This window comes from Nasonia vitripennis, chromosome 5 (genome assembly GCF_009193385.2).
Source record: "Nasonia vitripennis strain AsymCx chromosome 5, Nvit_psr_1.1, whole genome shotgun sequence".
In the NCBI taxonomy this organism is placed as follows: Eukaryota; Metazoa; Arthropoda; class Insecta; order Hymenoptera; family Pteromalidae; genus Nasonia; species Nasonia vitripennis.
The window spans coordinates 10988579-11003594 of record NC_045761.1 but is presented as its reverse complement, the minus strand read 5'-3'; the positions used below and the strand labels follow the sequence as shown (position 1 = coordinate 11003594).

Here is a 15016-nt window from a genome sequence, read left to right as displayed (position 1 = left end):
CCGCTAAAATTCAAATTTAAAACGTTCAATAGTAACAAAAAATCTCAAGTCTCGCAAAAAAAAAATATTCATTACTTAATAGAGTTATCATATCACTCGTTTTAACGGCTATAAAGTATTCGGCGTGCTTTTTTGTTGAGCATCTTTTCGATTTTGCGATATAACTTGCGATACTAATTATAACTTATAAGGCCCTATAAATAATCCCTATACAGGTGGTTGCACTGCTTACAGATTGCTGATAAATTTTGCAGACTAATCCTTTATCCTTCTCAGATTGCTTTGATTAGCGTTTATACAGAAGATCGAAAGTGTAAAACTATTCTAATACCTATAACGGTTTCTGTCGGCTTGTTTGACAATTGCGGCTGATCCATGTGACAACAACGGATGCTTATTTTGTTTCTTTTTACTAATACTAAGTAAGTATGTACTTAATCGAACAATTGACCTCAGCAAAACAGATCAGTGCTATATTTTCCAAGAAATTCTTCACCTTTATGTCAATTTTCTTTCTTGCAAACTTGGTCGAATTTTTGTAGAGGTTATGTATGTATGTACTTTCTGATAACATTATCAACGTTTCTTAATGTTTCCAGAAGAAATTTGACTTTTTTGATGAAATGGATGGAGAGGAGTGCTTCCTCACTCGGAGCCCCTCGCCTGATGAGTGCAGGCTAATGAAATCATCTAGCTATTCTAAATTGTTTAAAACCAAGACGCTTACTGCTGAACACATATGTGATTCATACCCCTGTAGACATAACAAACTTTCAAGAAAAGAGTATAGCTGTGAGGAGGTTTACGATCATAGGTTAAGAGCAAAGTAAACATACGTTTCATTTTCATTATAAAAAACATGTGTTATTTCCGTGATTTGCTAATTTTTCTTTTGTATGGATAGGGTATGGAGAGTAAAGTCTGATCATGAAGAAGTTGAGCCTAGAAGGCCAATGAGATTTCCAATATTACCAGAAATTCCAACAAGTGATAGTTCGCCAGAAACAGAATCTCCTCCTCGTAAACTTTTTGAACGATCAAATCCAGTACTTTTCGATAACAGATTGTGGAAGATGATCTTAAGACCACCACATCTTTTAGTTGATAGAAGGCAAAAACCGACTGAGGAAATTTACCAGCATGAACCTGTACAACATACTGTTTCAGGTGATAAATCTGACCTGTCCTTTAAAAAGCCATTACCACGCATAAAAAAATCTAGTTTAAACAATGATGTAGCAGAAAATAAAACTACCTCTGACGATAATGCGAAAAAAAATGATTCAGATGAAAATTGTACTAAGCAGAATAATGTTGACACTACTGAGCTAAAAAAAAGACTGAGATGTCTAGTTAGAGAAGAACCAAAGAAAAGTAAAAGCACAATATGCTCCTGGTTGTCATTCAATTCATTTATAGTACTACTTTCCATAGTGGCTGCTTGCGTGGCATATTTTCTCAGTGGAGAAAACGTTTCAAAAAAGTTTTGCAGTCCTCGATTCGAATTCGACGGAATTTCCGAGGATTTAAGAAATCGTATTTACGATCAAGAAGACGCGATTGATGAACTTGCCAAATATTTCAGAGATAAAAATAACGAGACTGGTTTCGACGTGCTTGCGTTGGTCGGTGGAATAGGAGTTGGAAAATCATACACCGCCGAAATAGTAAAGAACAGAATAAAAGCGAGTGCTAATTCAATCGATGTCTTCCCGCCACTCATCAACAAAGAAGACGAAGCTTACTTCTCGTTATCGATATGTCGATGCAACATAATAAGATTGGAAAATTTAAAGACCGACGATATTCCAGACGCCGCTGCGTTCGCCGACAAGCTTAGAAAGAAAGCAAAAGGCTATTGTATTCTTACGATAGCGCTATTCAACACGCAAGAAACGGACGAGCATCTGCGAAAGACATTAGATCTGAGCAAATCCATCTCATTGATCGAGCGGACTTTTGAAGAGAGAGAGTTGAAGCCGACTCTGATAAGTTACAGGTCGATGAGCAGCGAAGCTCTGATCAAGTGCATAAATGACGCGGCCGACTACAGCAACGTTAAATTGACAGACACTGACATGGAGAACATTCGACAGGAGATACTGATAGCCGACAGCGGCTGCAAGGGTGTATACGCTAAGGTCCAACTTCGGTCGTCCGCGTCGGAGCTGTAAAAATAAATTCTCGATTGACTGCATGTAAACGGAGTACAAATGTAAAAATTGTGATATAATGTAAGTAGCGGAGGTGTAATCCGGCAACTGTTACGCAATGCACAATAGAGAGAAAGAGAACGATTGTAAGGCGATTTTTACGAACAATAAAGAGTCGAGTTAAAAGAAAAAGTAAAAGTATAGCAGCTCTTTCCACGAATCGAAAGTGTAACGCGCGATTTTGGTGGAAGCTCGGTAATGTCGATGATATTATAGTATATAGAGTGCATTTTGATACATCATGGTTTTTTTTTTATTCGGGCGAATCTATATGTTAATTGTTCTCCGATTTGACGCGCGGATAAAAACCGGTTTCGCTTGCGTGCGCGTCTCTCGCGCAAATCGCGAATCGATTTTATTATCATTTCTTTGCCGATTCTAATGGGCAAATTATCTCTGTTTAGCTAGCAGAAACGTTAATACAGACGAGGTGAGAAAAGATATATTCCTAGTGCACGAAAGAGAATAGAAATAAGCCGCGGGACGATGGTTGTAACGTATTACGAGCCGGTTGGAAATCGATGTAGGTAATAGACGTAATAGTTAACGAGCTTAATAACAATGATAATAACGCACTTCTCGCGACAATAATCAGCTCCGCGCGTTACACTCGGCAGCACGTGGATTACGTGTAGAGAGTTTAGGAAAACATTTAAAGACGGCTGCGGCCGCGGCGGCAGTACGGTTATAACAGCGGCTATGTAATGTATAGTTTGGAGAGGAGAGCATAAGCTTCCTTGCGGTGTATAATGGTATTTTCACTTTTTCCGATTATGAGTACGCCATACAGCTATGACAGGGGGAGAAGGTATGACGCTTTAATACTTGGCGGGCTCGAAGCGCACGCCTCGGCGGTGCTGTTGCGTGCAGCGCGCGCGTCTGTCAAAGTCCTTTGGAAAATCGTGTTAGTAGGGAGGGAAATGTTGCGCAGCCGTTTGTACGCGCCCGTTATGCAAAGATCCGAGAAGGAATACACCTCATACCGGCGGTCCGCGCGCTAAATATACGAAGTTGCGCCGCTATGTGGTCTAGTGCCGGCGATTCGGCCCCTTTCTCTCCTGCGAGCGCTCAATTAAGAGAGAGAAAAAAATCTGGCTTACGCGCGTCAAGGATAAAATGCATCATCTGCGTCGAGAGAGGATATTATGTGTTTGTAGCTATCGAGGGTTTCCTAATATTTCGTAGTACGCGATGTTATGTATAGTGATCTGAGCAACGGCACCGGCTATAGGATCGCCCAATGTGTTAGATAATGTACACACACACACACACACACACACACACACTCGCGCAATCAGTCTATGTTAATTAATTCGTATGGCGATTCTCTCTGCGTTTGTGTCTCATATAATATATGTATATACAGAAGCAGCTGCGTGCGTATATCGAGCAAAAGGGAAAATGGATCAGTTGAAAAAACTGCTCTGCATTTTTCCTAATCCTTTCACCGCTCCTCTCGCGTAAGTGTTCTCTCTTTCTTTCAAAGTTTCAAAAAGCCGAAAAAAGACCGACCGCACCGAGCACGTGCCGTCTGCGGTCCAGCTTCTCAAACACGAGAGCGTGCGCGCGGCTGCTTCTTTTTGTCCCAAAAAGCGCCGCAAATGTCAATGAGCGTGAAAACCTATAACACTGGGACACACTTGCGCAACGCGCGTACAGAATCGCCGTTATACACGCGAGCATCACGCAGTACAGTATGTAAAGCGGAAAAGCGCGCGCGAGCGAGCAAAAATTACAGACCCTTACGAGCTTTGTTTTCCCTCCCTTCGTCGCTTCGTCGCGGCGTTACGAAAGTTCGCGAGCGATATATCCTATATAAACACACGGCGACGAGGTTCGCATCGTCAGTAACGATCGCAGAGTCCTGCCGCTTTTCGCTATACTTACAACTAAACTCGAGATAGAAAAAAAGGCATCGGCAAATAGATCGACTCGCGAGAGAAAGAGAGAAAGATAGAAAAAAAAGGGAGAAGAAGTTATGTTGAAACTTTGTTAAAAGTTCGAAGGCGAGCGATTGGTGCTGCAGGCTCTCGAGAGTCGGAGAGGAGCGAGTATAGAGCTGCGGTTTGCGTCGAGTATATTACAGCCGGCGCGCAAAGGTAGGACAGAGAGCGAGAGAGCGAGAGAGTGAGAGGGAGAGTAACAAGATCGGAGCTGAGCCCGAGCGCGCGCGCGGACCCGACTGAAATTATAAAAGAGTGCTTGCAGAACCGGTAAGGGGGCAGTCGCAGTTCCAAGTGCGCCAGGACTACTTCTACTCCGGCGAACTCGCTTGTTCTACGTACGGACACTTCCTCGTCGCTTATAGATTCGCTCACCTACATTCCCCTATTTACACGGTATGTTTGTTACTTCATTACGATATTATACAAGCGACGCCTGCATCATTGCTTATTTTTAAGCGCGCGTACGCGGATTCATCTTTATGCAGATCCGTTAGCGCTTAGTGCAGGTAGTTTTTGCCGCGGCGAAAAAACGACTCGCGCGCTCGTTCATAGCTTTCCTGGAAAAACCTCTTTTTGCCAGAGCGCGTCAACGATCGTGCGCGTGGACGCTATTGGTGACCGCGCGAAAACTGGGCCAAAGGGCCAAATCGCCGCGTATATTATGCAAGTGTATTATAGTATGCGTTATAGCCGCGCGGGCAGCAAGTTGAATGAGATACGCCGCGGAATGACTTTCTACGCGGAAGAAATCGCGCGCTCATAACAACGCGTGCTAATACACAATCGCGACGCGTTTTATTTTATAAAAATCGTCAAATTTCTGGACCGTCGTGGAGGTATGTTGGCGTTACGCAAAATAACACCGGGCTAACACGTATTATGCAAGTAATATACACAAAGTGTGCGCGTGTCGCAAGTCCACGATATTATGCATGCGATTATGTGAAAAGGGAGCTTCGAGAGTGAGTCAGTGAGTGAAGCAGGTAAACGGCGACAACAAAGATATGGGTGAAGAACCGGCGAGTTCGAGCCCGTTGCATAACATGGCCCGTTCTCCAGACGCTCGCGCTCGCGCGCCCGGGGAGAAAGTTCTTTCGAAACCGCCGATGTTAGTCAGCGCGTATTACCTACACACATACACGCTATCTCTTATGTCATTATATGACTTGGCTGCGGCGAACTCACGCCATACGTATTCGAGTAACCCGAAAAGCATATTATGCCACCTGACGTAACCAATATATAATAACCTCCGCCTGGATTACAGCATCGCCTCGGGCCCAATTCCTCATTTTTTCAATTCTCTATACGGCTCCCCTTCGACTCGCGTGTATTTATGATGCTAGCTTCTGCGTTTCTGGGTCAATCGTTATGCGCGCGAGGAAATCGGTAATTATTGCGCGCGCGCTCGTCGGCCTGTCTGTCAATCGTTAATTTAGGAGAGAGAGAGAGAGAGATAGAGAGAGAGAGAGAAAGAGAGGATGTGTCCTCGATGACAAAATTATCGGGATACTTTCGCAGATAATACACGCACGTGAGACAACATGGGCGCCGTCGAGTATGTCTCCGAGGAAGACACCTACGAGTGTCCTTTGTCCGAGGAGACTCAGAAGATAGCCAAGGAGGAGTTGAGAGAGGACAAGAACACCAGGGACCAGGCCCTCGAGCAGGTCAGGAGCTGGATCAAGCTGAACCCGCGTATCGAGAATAGCCGCATGGGTATTTCTTCCTTTCTTCTTTTTTCTTCGTCGTCATTGCAATCCTCTGTATAGTCTTCTGTACACACGGGGACTTCGTTCCAGACGGCAAGTTCCTGCTGAGATTCCTGCGCTGCAAAAAGTTCAACGTTCCCATGGCCCAGGAGGCGATCGAGCGCTACCTGCTTCTGCGCCAGGTCTACCACCCCGCTTTCCACAACCTCGACATCAACGAGCAGGTCATGAGCGAGCTCCTTGATCTAGGGTAAACAATGACAACAGTCGGCGCACACGCAACTATCACGCTGCACATTCGCACATGCTATACATACACCCGCGGAGAACCGCAAATGTACTAACTCTCTTGCTATGTTGTCGCTGTTTTAGCTACATCTTCGCCGTTCCCGGACGAGATCACAAGGGTCGCCGCGTTATAGTCGCAAGACCTGGTAAACCACCGAGAGCCCACTTGTTGCGTCGATTACAAACGAACCGCAATTATTCACTCTCTCACTTTATTATACACATAACACGAGTTATATTACAATCAATCTCGCGCTTGTACAGTCTTCTACTAACCGCGCGCAATCGGCGTGCAAAATGATTTTCAGGAGTTTTCGACCCGTACAAGTACACCAACGCTGACATGTGCAAGATCCACGCGATCACTTACGAAGCCCTGATGGAGGACGAGGAGAGCCAGGTGCGAGGATTCGTGCATTTCGCCGACGGAGCCGGTGTCAGCTTTCCCCATCTCACCCTCTTCACGCCCAAGGAGGCCGTGCGCATCGTGAAAAACGGCGAGGTATATAATTAGCGTATAAATACATCGTCGTGTCTCAAGGCCGCGCGAGTTTTTTACGTAAAAACACGTTCCGGAACTCTCTTTGATGAATAAACCGGTTCATCGCGCTCTCGCTTTCAGAAAACTCTGCCGATGCGCCACAAAGAGGTCCACGCTATCAACGCTCACCCATCCCTCAAGTTCGCCCTGGACTTTGGCATGTCGCTGATATCTGAGAAGATCAGGAGTCGCGTTAGGATTTATACTAGCCTCGATGATGCCAAGAACAACAAAATGGACACGAGCATGCTGCCCAAAGAGTACGGCGGCACCATGCCCATGAAGGAAATGATCGGTGTGTATACAATATACATATGAGTATTATTCTTATTCTTTACGCCGTGACAGTAGAGCGATTGATTTACTCAAATCTATTTGGCTTTTCAGATCTCTGGCGCAAGGAGTTGCTGGACTTGCGACCAACTCTCTTGACCCACGACAAGATGAGGGTCCGACCAGAACTCTACTCGGAGAAGGCTCGGGAAGGAGCCGTGTCAGCTCTCAAACAGGGCTTCGCATGCTCCAGTGCTTCCAACGGAGAGTCGACGATGCACGGGATTTGTGGTTCCTTCAGAAAGCTCGAAGTTGACTGATCTCTTTTTCTCATCGAACCGCTACTCTCACATTAGTACCTTTTTTCAATCTTTCTCTTTTTATCTTTCTCTATATCTATCTTTACCGACAAACGTGTCTGTTGGAATGGTTTCTATACCTATCTTTCGACTTCTATTCTTCACTATACTTACGTCGATATAGGAAATAAATACACATTGATGCACCTGTTGTGATGGGGTTTTCCAAGTTCTACGTACACTCATCGTTGTATTATCATCGATCGAATATGTCTATTAGAGGTGCATCGCTCGCCGATATCATTGCCCAAGCGCTGAATCACCTGTTCTTACTTATAAATATTCTTTTTCTTACTTTTAATCGAGATGTTGTCTGCGACATCGACCATTGTACAAAATACTTAGTGTTTAAGGGATGTATCCGTAGATGTTAATTTTAGTCAATGTTGTAGTAAACAATTGTATTTTTCATATTAAACGCACAAAAAAATATTATAAAATCCTCGAATTTCATTGAAGCCATCCGGAAACAATGTTTCTTATCTTTTTCCTCGCTGTCCTCAACTCGGGAACATCGCCTGCGCTATCGGCTTGAAGATCTTGGCAGTGGGAAGAACCTAGAATTACAATGATTAGACAAGCAAATCGCATAGTCGCGGATGTATATCTCATTAAGCATGCCGGATCTACCTTGAATAAGAATCGCAGGCGAAAACTCATTGACATCCTTAAGGACGGAAAGTGCGTGCCAAGGATCTACGTCGCCATTAACGAATATCACATTCTTTATGTCGGGAAGCCTTCCACCGTACATTATGTTTGTTCGACTAATACCAGAGTCCAACAGTTCTCTTTCATAACTAAAATTCAATCGTTCGAATAAGCGACGTTACATCGAGTGCATTCTTTCGCCTCTTTTTAATTTATGCGCATAGATCATTCTCAAATATACAATACAGATGACTAGATTATTACTGTGCGCGGTTTCTTAGTATGTACTTACTAATCGCCGTAGACGTCTTTGCAAATGTTGACAAAAAAGTCGAGATTCACCAGTCTTCCGAACGCTGATTTGCTAGAGTTTGCCGTTTGGTAATATCCAAATTCAGTGCAAGTTTGGAAATACCATTGCCTCACTGCATTAAAAAAGAAATTATGCATCATTGACGAAACTGATTGACGCGTGATTTTGTAAAAAATTGCTTCATCGATCATTTAGATATTGAAGAAAAAGTTTATTACTTGCTGAAGTGCTCCAAGAACTCATTCTAAGATCCTTGATCATATCTTTATAATCAACATCTTTACACTTTGGACCACTGCGAATTAGATAAGCTAATCGTTCAATTGGTTTGCCTATACTAGCGCTAGTCATTGTGTCGCAAAGTTGTCCGATGTTACTCATGCCATTGACTACTTTGTTGTACTGAACCGCACTAGCAAACACCTGTGCGATTTGAAATTTATATGTTTGTTCGTATCAACGTCAACATAAAAGAAGATTGAAGAATTAAGAAACTATTAAAAATACTACGTACTTCCGACAAGAAATTCATGAAATAACCAACATCAGTCATTGAATTAACATTCGGAGTTTTGCAGATACTGAAATGGAAAGAAAAAATTACGTATGCTACGCGAAGAATTTTCTATAAGGCCAAAGTAGGTTATGAGAGTAGAAATTTGAAAGTATACTTGAAGATCTTTTGAATCTTTTCTGGACCTCCTTCCGTAACCAAAAGCTCTTCGGTTTCGTCGAATGCGTTTTCGACATCCAACGCGCATTGAGAGTCGTGTCGCCTCAGCGAGTTCGCTACTACTTCGTAATACTCTGCAGGATGAATCATAATGAAACCAAAATTCAACTTTTTTTCCAAATTCTACTAAGCTTGTAAGTTAAAATAACTGTATATTATTGATTGATAGCATTACCGTAAAAATCTGCTTTGGCATAAACTGGAGCACTACTTGCCACAGATCCCTGTTATTTCAAGAAAAATGAATTTTATTTTCATTCTTATTTCTGAATTGACGTTCATTTGTTAACCCTTATCACAATAACAAAGCTTATGACGCAAATATCAATAAATATCAAATAAAATCTGCTAATCGATTAAAATCGATAAAATTATTGACTTCAATGGTAAGTCTCATTAACATTAAAACTCAATTAAATTTCACAGAATATACTGGAGTCCATTAAATTCTGTATAGAAAATTTTTCGCTATCATATCCATTGATTTTAATACCTTATTTTTCTCGAGGAATTCAATCGATTACTATTGATCTTATCTAATTTAATCAAGATATAATGCGGAAAATGCGATTCAGATTTAACATTCGCTTCAATTAAGTATTTTATCGATGACTTATCAAATTCAATGGGTTATTAATGAAAAAAATATAATAATAATAATAAGAATAATAAAATCTCTTTAAAAGTGACATCGCGATTTAAGGCGTTCCTTATGGCCAATTAAAATTAAATTGTAGCCCGAAATTAAATGCTTATCTGATACAGTTTCGAATTTATTTGGAACTCAAGAAGAGAATGAAGAATTACCTGAATGAGATGCGGATACTTAATCCTGATCCAAGCCGCCATATTTCCAGCGTAAGATCCACCGAAAACAATAACTTTTGAATCTGTAATGTTATATTCTGATTTTCTATTATCTATAAAGTACGCTACATCTGCTAATGCTTGATCGACATTCAAATACTGCATATTATCTGAGCTCATATTCCTGTCAGCATTGTAATTAAAATAAATATTAATACGTGAGGAATAGTTATTGCTGTAATCTGCTATGAATACTGAAGTGAGAATTATGATCTTTACTGCGTAGGGTAACTCTTTCCGTAATAACGGTGCTCAGTATAAAACATTAAAGCTCCGTGTTGCTTCGCGAGATCATGCATTAAACCATTTTGCAAAAAGCCCGGATTGATGGTCCATTCTCCTCCCAACATAATGAATATGGGGCCGATGCCATTGAAATACTTGTCCTCTTCATAATAGCGCTAAATATTTTATTGATAATAGTGAGAAAGTATGGCTTAACAATTTGAAATATCGCCGTATGCGTTTATTTTTCTTCAATAATAAACATTACTATTATTGTACAAACATACCATTTGCCAGGTTCGATTATCGCGGTGGTTAAAATGATCTAGAGGCTGTTCAATCCACTTCTGATCTAATTTTCGAGGTCCTATCCACGCAGGCTCTTCGAGCCCTTTGAAATGAAATCCATGAAAACCTACTGCATTAACTGAGGTGAACAACGCCAATACTAAATGCACACAGAGGCAATTCATTGCAATCTTCATTTTAGTTCTAAATTATACAAATTATACTGTCAAGAAAATAACGTTCGAACTGTAGGAACGTTAGGTTCTTTCTGAATGCTTGGTGCTAATTTATCCTTATTTCTAACAGGAAATCTGTGTCAATCAAATGCGAAGCGCTCGATAGCTTATCATGATAGACGAGGAACGCGCATAGCTTACAAATGACTGATAAAGAATAACTGTAAAAAAGCCATTGACAACGTAAACGACGATCAAGATAAGCACACAATTCTTGCACCACAATGCAGAAAAACGTGAGAATTAAAACATTAATTAACGCCGGATTATCGTGATCTTATACTGGCATCTTCAGCGATCGGAAGCTCTACAGCCATATACTATCTAATATTGAAAAATATTTATTACTGTACATGGTATTGTTTGTTCAATTGATCGAAATTGCTGGTATGTGTTATACATTTTTTTTAAATTCATTAATTTTCTGAATCGGTTGTGTCCCACTCATATTCTTTTTGCCCGCCTGATCTAGTAGCATTTCCTGCTGATGATGCTGGTGGTTGTGGTGGTGGTGGTTTTGAGTATGAATGATGCTGTATATCTCTATGCTGAACTTGCTTCTGAACATTAACGTTATTTTTGTGTTCACTAGTCTTGTAAGGTGATGCTGATCTTGATCGTGATCGTGAACGCGAGCGTGAACGGGAACGAGAATCCCGACTTTCTGTGCTCGAATCTTCACGTTTTTCATTATCCCATTTGGATATATTCTGAGTCGGAGCCTTTCTCACAACCTGTTAGGAAACAAAATTAATATGCTATTAAAGAGTACCGATATTTATGTTGCACTAACGAGGCACTTAAATTTTTTCCTACTGACAATTCACATCAATCAAAAAGCTTACCTTAGAGTGACTCTTCTCTTTGGGTGCTGATAACGGGGAGGGAGGTCTGCGTTTTCTTTCACGTGAGATGGACCTACTATGTCTAGCGGCCTCTCTTGCTCTCATTCTTTTTGAGTGGAAATCATGCTCCTCCATTGCAGTTCCGTGGATTGGGCTGCGAGAACGGGTTCTAGATCTTGATGCTGACTTAGAAATAGAGCGTGATCGGGATTTGGATCGGGATGCCGAGCGTGAACGGGAGCGGGAGTGCGATCGTGATCGTGATCGGGAACCTCGAGATCGAGATCGTGAAGGGGACCGACTTGCGGAACGTGATCGAGATCGCGATCTACTTCTTCTATCTAAGGAGCGTCTTTCCCTCCTCCGGACTTTACTCGAACCGTAATCTTCATTACCATCTGAATCGGAGTATCGCCTTTTGAATTTGTCATTGTAATTGAATTGTCTGAAAAAAACAAAGTCACAATTTACAAGCAAGTCCTCGCGATAACGCAAGATAACAAATAAACAAATATAGCCTTTACCTTCTCTGTGATTTATTGAAGCGATTGTCATCTCTCTCATCGTCAGAGTATCGGTTATTCCTATTGTCATTAAAATTTCTTGGTCTTCTGTTATTGTAAAAGTTTCTTCGATTATCGAAGTTACCACGGTTATTATATTGATTGCGTTGGTGAAAGTTTCTTTGCATATTCTGTTGTCTGTACTGATAATTTCCTCTACCCTGTTGTCTTCTGTCATCGGGCTCTGGAGACTCGGACCATCTCCAATTCCGATTTCTTTCTTGACCATTGTCATATTCTTCCCAGTTAGATCTTCTAAACATTCAAGTACAATTCTGTCAGCATGTTCACTTTACACAATTCGATAATAATTATCTACAAATTTTTTTGCATAGCTTTAGTGTACTCTAAATGCACAAAGATATCTAAATCAAGAAAATGTTTGGAGTCAATAACCCCAAGGATATGAGTAATGACTTTTAAGCCCAGTTTTGGTGCTAAAATAGCTCTAACATATAACTGTGACTCTTAAAGTTGTTCTTATATTTTACTGCTTCTTATTGGAAATTATTTATTCCCAAATCATGAGCACAATCTACTTCCAAAACTTTTTCAGCAAAATGTACTCCAAATGTACACACATGTCTACATCAAGAAAATTTTTGAAGTCAATAATCCCAAAGATTTGAGTAATGATTTTTAAGCCCAATTTTGGTGCTAATATAACTGTGCTAATATAACAAAAATATCCCTAATATAAGTGTGATACCAAAGTTGTTTACCTTACATTAAGAACAAATTATAATAAAGTCATACAAATATAATTAAAAAACATATTAACAAGCTTTTGGAAAATGGTAAAAAATTAGGATAGTCAAATTAAAGTTTACCTACTCATGACTAATATTTATGCTAATTTATAATTTAGGATGTAAATATAGTATTGATACCTGTTATTACTGAAAGAGCCTCTGCTGCGGGAAGAAGAGCCAGTTTTTTCAAACAACTCTTGTCGCTTCTGCCATAGGGGTGGGCTTTTGACCCCGTAGTCTTCAGTTGGATTTCTGAATACGTGCAAGAAGTTACAGGCACTTCCTTTTGGACATCGCATCATTCCACAAATGGCTCCTCTCCATGACTTTAGATTGACAAATTCGCAATGCAATTGTCTTCCGGCGTACCATCTACCTTTGAGACCTCGCAAAGCCCTTGCAGCCTCTCTTTCTGTGGCGTACTCCACATACAGATTTCCTCTGAGATGAGCTTCAGTATTTTTGCAATACTGTAAGGTTTTGATTTTACCAAACTTTTCCAGTTCTGGTACAACGTCGAAGTAGAAATCTCTAAAGTGATTGCGAGTCTCTCTATGGTCGTACTCAAGCCTCACATCCGTGTCGTACTCGTGCGAGTGCCGCTCAAGGGAGAAGTGGGTGTAGAAGTTTGGTACAAGAATAACCGTACTCAGTCCAGGTCTCTGATGATTTCTGGAACAAATATCTCCGTACCTACATGCACCAGTTTTGTTGAAGAACGGACAGATCTCTTTGCCTGGCTGAGTCTCGTTCAACGATCTGAGGGCTTTCGGAGTCCTAGATCCATCGTCAATGTAAGCATCAATTTCCTTCTTCATTCTATCGAACATTTTTTTCTGTTCGTCCCGCCTGCGCCTCTCGGCCTCCTTCTTCTTTCGAGCATTGTCCTGCATGGCTTCAAATTCTTTCCTAATGATTTCTTCTTGAGCTAATTGCACCTCCCGTGCCTTGGCTTTACGCTCCTGAAGTATCAACCACTCCTTCTGTGCCTTATCCTGAAACATCGACAAGGGTAAAATGAACAACGCGCGCTTGGTGAAGAAACGTGGTGCAATCGTAAGTAAGGCGTTAGATTGTACTCACCTCAGCTTCTAACCAAGCCTTCTCCAACTGGGCGTGCTCCTCTTGGGCGCGTTTTTCCTCTTCCTCTTTCTGTTTATTCTGCTCCTCCAACCATTCCAAATAATCAGCAGACTGCAGAAGAGTTTTTTCCAGACGATCGGCTTCCTCGTCCCGTACCCGGGCGGCTTTCTGTCGTAGGCGCTTGCGTCGTTCCTTTTTTGCTAGGCGCCTCCATTCCCTATGGGCCGGCCGCTTCGAAAACTCGCTTGCCATAACCGGACATTTTGATTGTTTTAGTCAAGCCCTCTTACCTGTATATAAACAATATATCGTACGCGGCTCAACTGGCGCACAGGAGTAAACAAACCGGTCTACGGAGTTGAAACGTTATGGCAAAACGAGATTTGCGAAAAATTTGCGTTCTCCGATAGCGATCTAACACACAAACTGCAATGGAGGAGTCGTGCGATGCGTATGCACGCCTGGGGCGACACTGGAGTAGTGCTATACCAGTGACTACCACCACAGCACGAACCGCGTAATCCAAGGACTCAACGTTACTTGTACGGTATACACGGTACGGAAAGGGAAAACTATGCGGAGCAATTGCAAGTTGCAGCTGTCGCAAATGCTTCTCGAGTACTAGTAGACGGATAGAAACTACATCACGCTAGCCAGCCATCAGCCACTACAGCGCACCTTGCACGCGTTCATGAAAAAGGGGGCGCTGTAGTCGGAGTCGCTCCTTCTCTCCCATTAGTGTGATAGAGATAGAACTATTTAGTAGCCTGTCTGTGCCTGTCTGTCTTTCTCTCTCTCTCTCTCTCTCTCTCTCTCTCTCTCTCTCTCTTTGAACTTAAAAAGCAAAATGCTGCCCATACAAAAAGCGCTGATTTTTTAGAAATGTTCTTTGCTTCTTTCTCAATTGATTTAATGATGAAACAAATGAAATTGCGCAGCAGATGTTACGTATATTCTCGGAGCTTGACAACAATGGTAAAACAGAGAACATGCATAGAGGGCCATCTAACGAGTAACGGTGGTAATGAAATGTAGAATTATGCATGATCGGCGGTCGGTATCTATTTATCAAATGCACAGCATTGTATAATTACATTGTTCGCGCATGCATTTGAACAGAGAGATTTA

At 41.7% G+C, this 15016-nt stretch overlaps 3 protein-coding genes across 6 annotated transcripts; 2 read left to right on the top strand and 1 right to left on the bottom strand.

The window, feature by feature from the left end:
* Positions 1–250: 250 nt before the first annotated feature.
* LOC100233148 (uncharacterized) lies at positions 251–2345 on the top strand. The gene is made up of 3 exons (NM_001142876.1): positions 251–422; positions 600–826; positions 905–2345. The coding sequence occupies exons 2-3, from the start codon at positions 624–626 to the stop codon at positions 2172–2174; spliced, it is 1473 nt and encodes a 490-aa protein (NP_001136348.1). The 5' UTR covers positions 251–422; positions 600–623; the 3' UTR covers positions 2175–2345.
* A 1716-nt stretch (positions 2346–4061) lies between these two features.
* On the top strand, positions 4062–7772 carry LOC100124170 (alpha-tocopherol transfer protein-like). The gene is made up of 8 exons (XM_001608004.6): positions 4062–4312; positions 4422–4552; positions 5681–5878; positions 5962–6121; positions 6244–6305; positions 6468–6661; positions 6782–6995; positions 7088–7772. Exons 3-8 carry the CDS (start codon positions 5704–5706, stop codon positions 7291–7293), a joined length of 1011 nt encoding a protein of 336 aa, XP_001608054.1. The 5' UTR covers positions 4062–4312; positions 4422–4552; positions 5681–5703; the 3' UTR covers positions 7294–7772.
* LOC100124169 (U2 small nuclear ribonucleoprotein auxiliary factor 35 kDa subunit-related protein 2-like) lies at positions 7719–14862 on the bottom strand. Of its 4 annotated transcripts, none has more exons than XM_032601046.1 (11): positions 12015–12260; positions 11491–11935; positions 10116–11379; positions 9837–10020; positions 9205–9253; positions 8968–9103; positions 8811–8877; positions 8515–8719; positions 8276–8408; positions 7963–8132; positions 7719–7889 (listed from the first exon to the last, which is right to left on the bottom strand). In XM_032601046.1, the coding sequence occupies exons 3-11, from the start codon at positions 10244–10246 to the stop codon at positions 7783–7785; spliced, it is 1182 nt and encodes a 393-aa protein (XP_032456937.1). In that variant the 5' UTR covers positions 10247–11379; positions 11491–11935; positions 12015–12260; the 3' UTR covers positions 7719–7782. The 4 variants fall into 4 exon arrangements, with proteins under 4 accessions (XP_032456937.1, XP_001608051.1, XP_001608048.1 ...); XM_001608001.5 differs by lacking the exon at positions 12015–12260 and having other exon boundaries at positions 10116–10297; positions 10409–11379; positions 11491–11564; XM_001607998.6 differs by lacking the exons at positions 7719–7889; positions 7963–8132; positions 8276–8408; ... (3 more) ...; positions 9205–9253; positions 9837–10020 and adding exons at positions 12944–13800; positions 13889–14862 and having other exon boundaries at positions 10334–11379; positions 12015–12308.
* Between the last annotated feature and the right edge of the window lie 154 nt (positions 14863–15016).

Bases quoted from the DNA above. Each gene is read 5' to 3' on its own strand.
- LOC100124169 (XM_001607998.6), bottom strand. From the start codon at position 14,140: ATGGCAAGCGAGTTTTCGAAGCGGCCGGCCCATAGGGAATGGAGGCGC. The intron at 11,936-12,014 runs GTAAAGGCTATA...TGTTTTTTTCAG, and splicing joins TTCAATAAATCACAGAGAAG to ACAATTCAATTACAATGACA. The intron at 11,380-11,490 runs GTAAGCTTTTTG...GTTTCCTAACAG, and splicing joins AAGAGAAGAGTCACTCTAAG to GTTGTGAGAAAGGCTCCGAC.
- LOC100233148 (NM_001142876.1), top strand. From the start codon at position 624: ATGGATGGAGAGGAGTGCTTCCTCACTCGGAGCCCCTCGCCTGATGAG. The intron at 827-904 runs GTAAACATACGT...TTGTATGGATAG, and splicing joins GATCATAGGTTAAGAGCAAA to GGTATGGAGAGTAAAGTCTG.
- LOC100124170 (XM_001608004.6), top strand. From the start codon at position 5,704: ATGGGCGCCGTCGAGTATGTCTCCGAGGAAGACACCTACGAGTGTCCT. The intron at 5,879-5,961 runs GTATTTCTTCCT...ACTTCGTTCCAG, and splicing joins TATCGAGAATAGCCGCATGG to ACGGCAAGTTCCTGCTGAGA. The intron at 6,122-6,243 runs GTAAACAATGAC...TCGCTGTTTTAG, and splicing joins AGCGAGCTCCTTGATCTAGG to CTACATCTTCGCCGTTCCCG.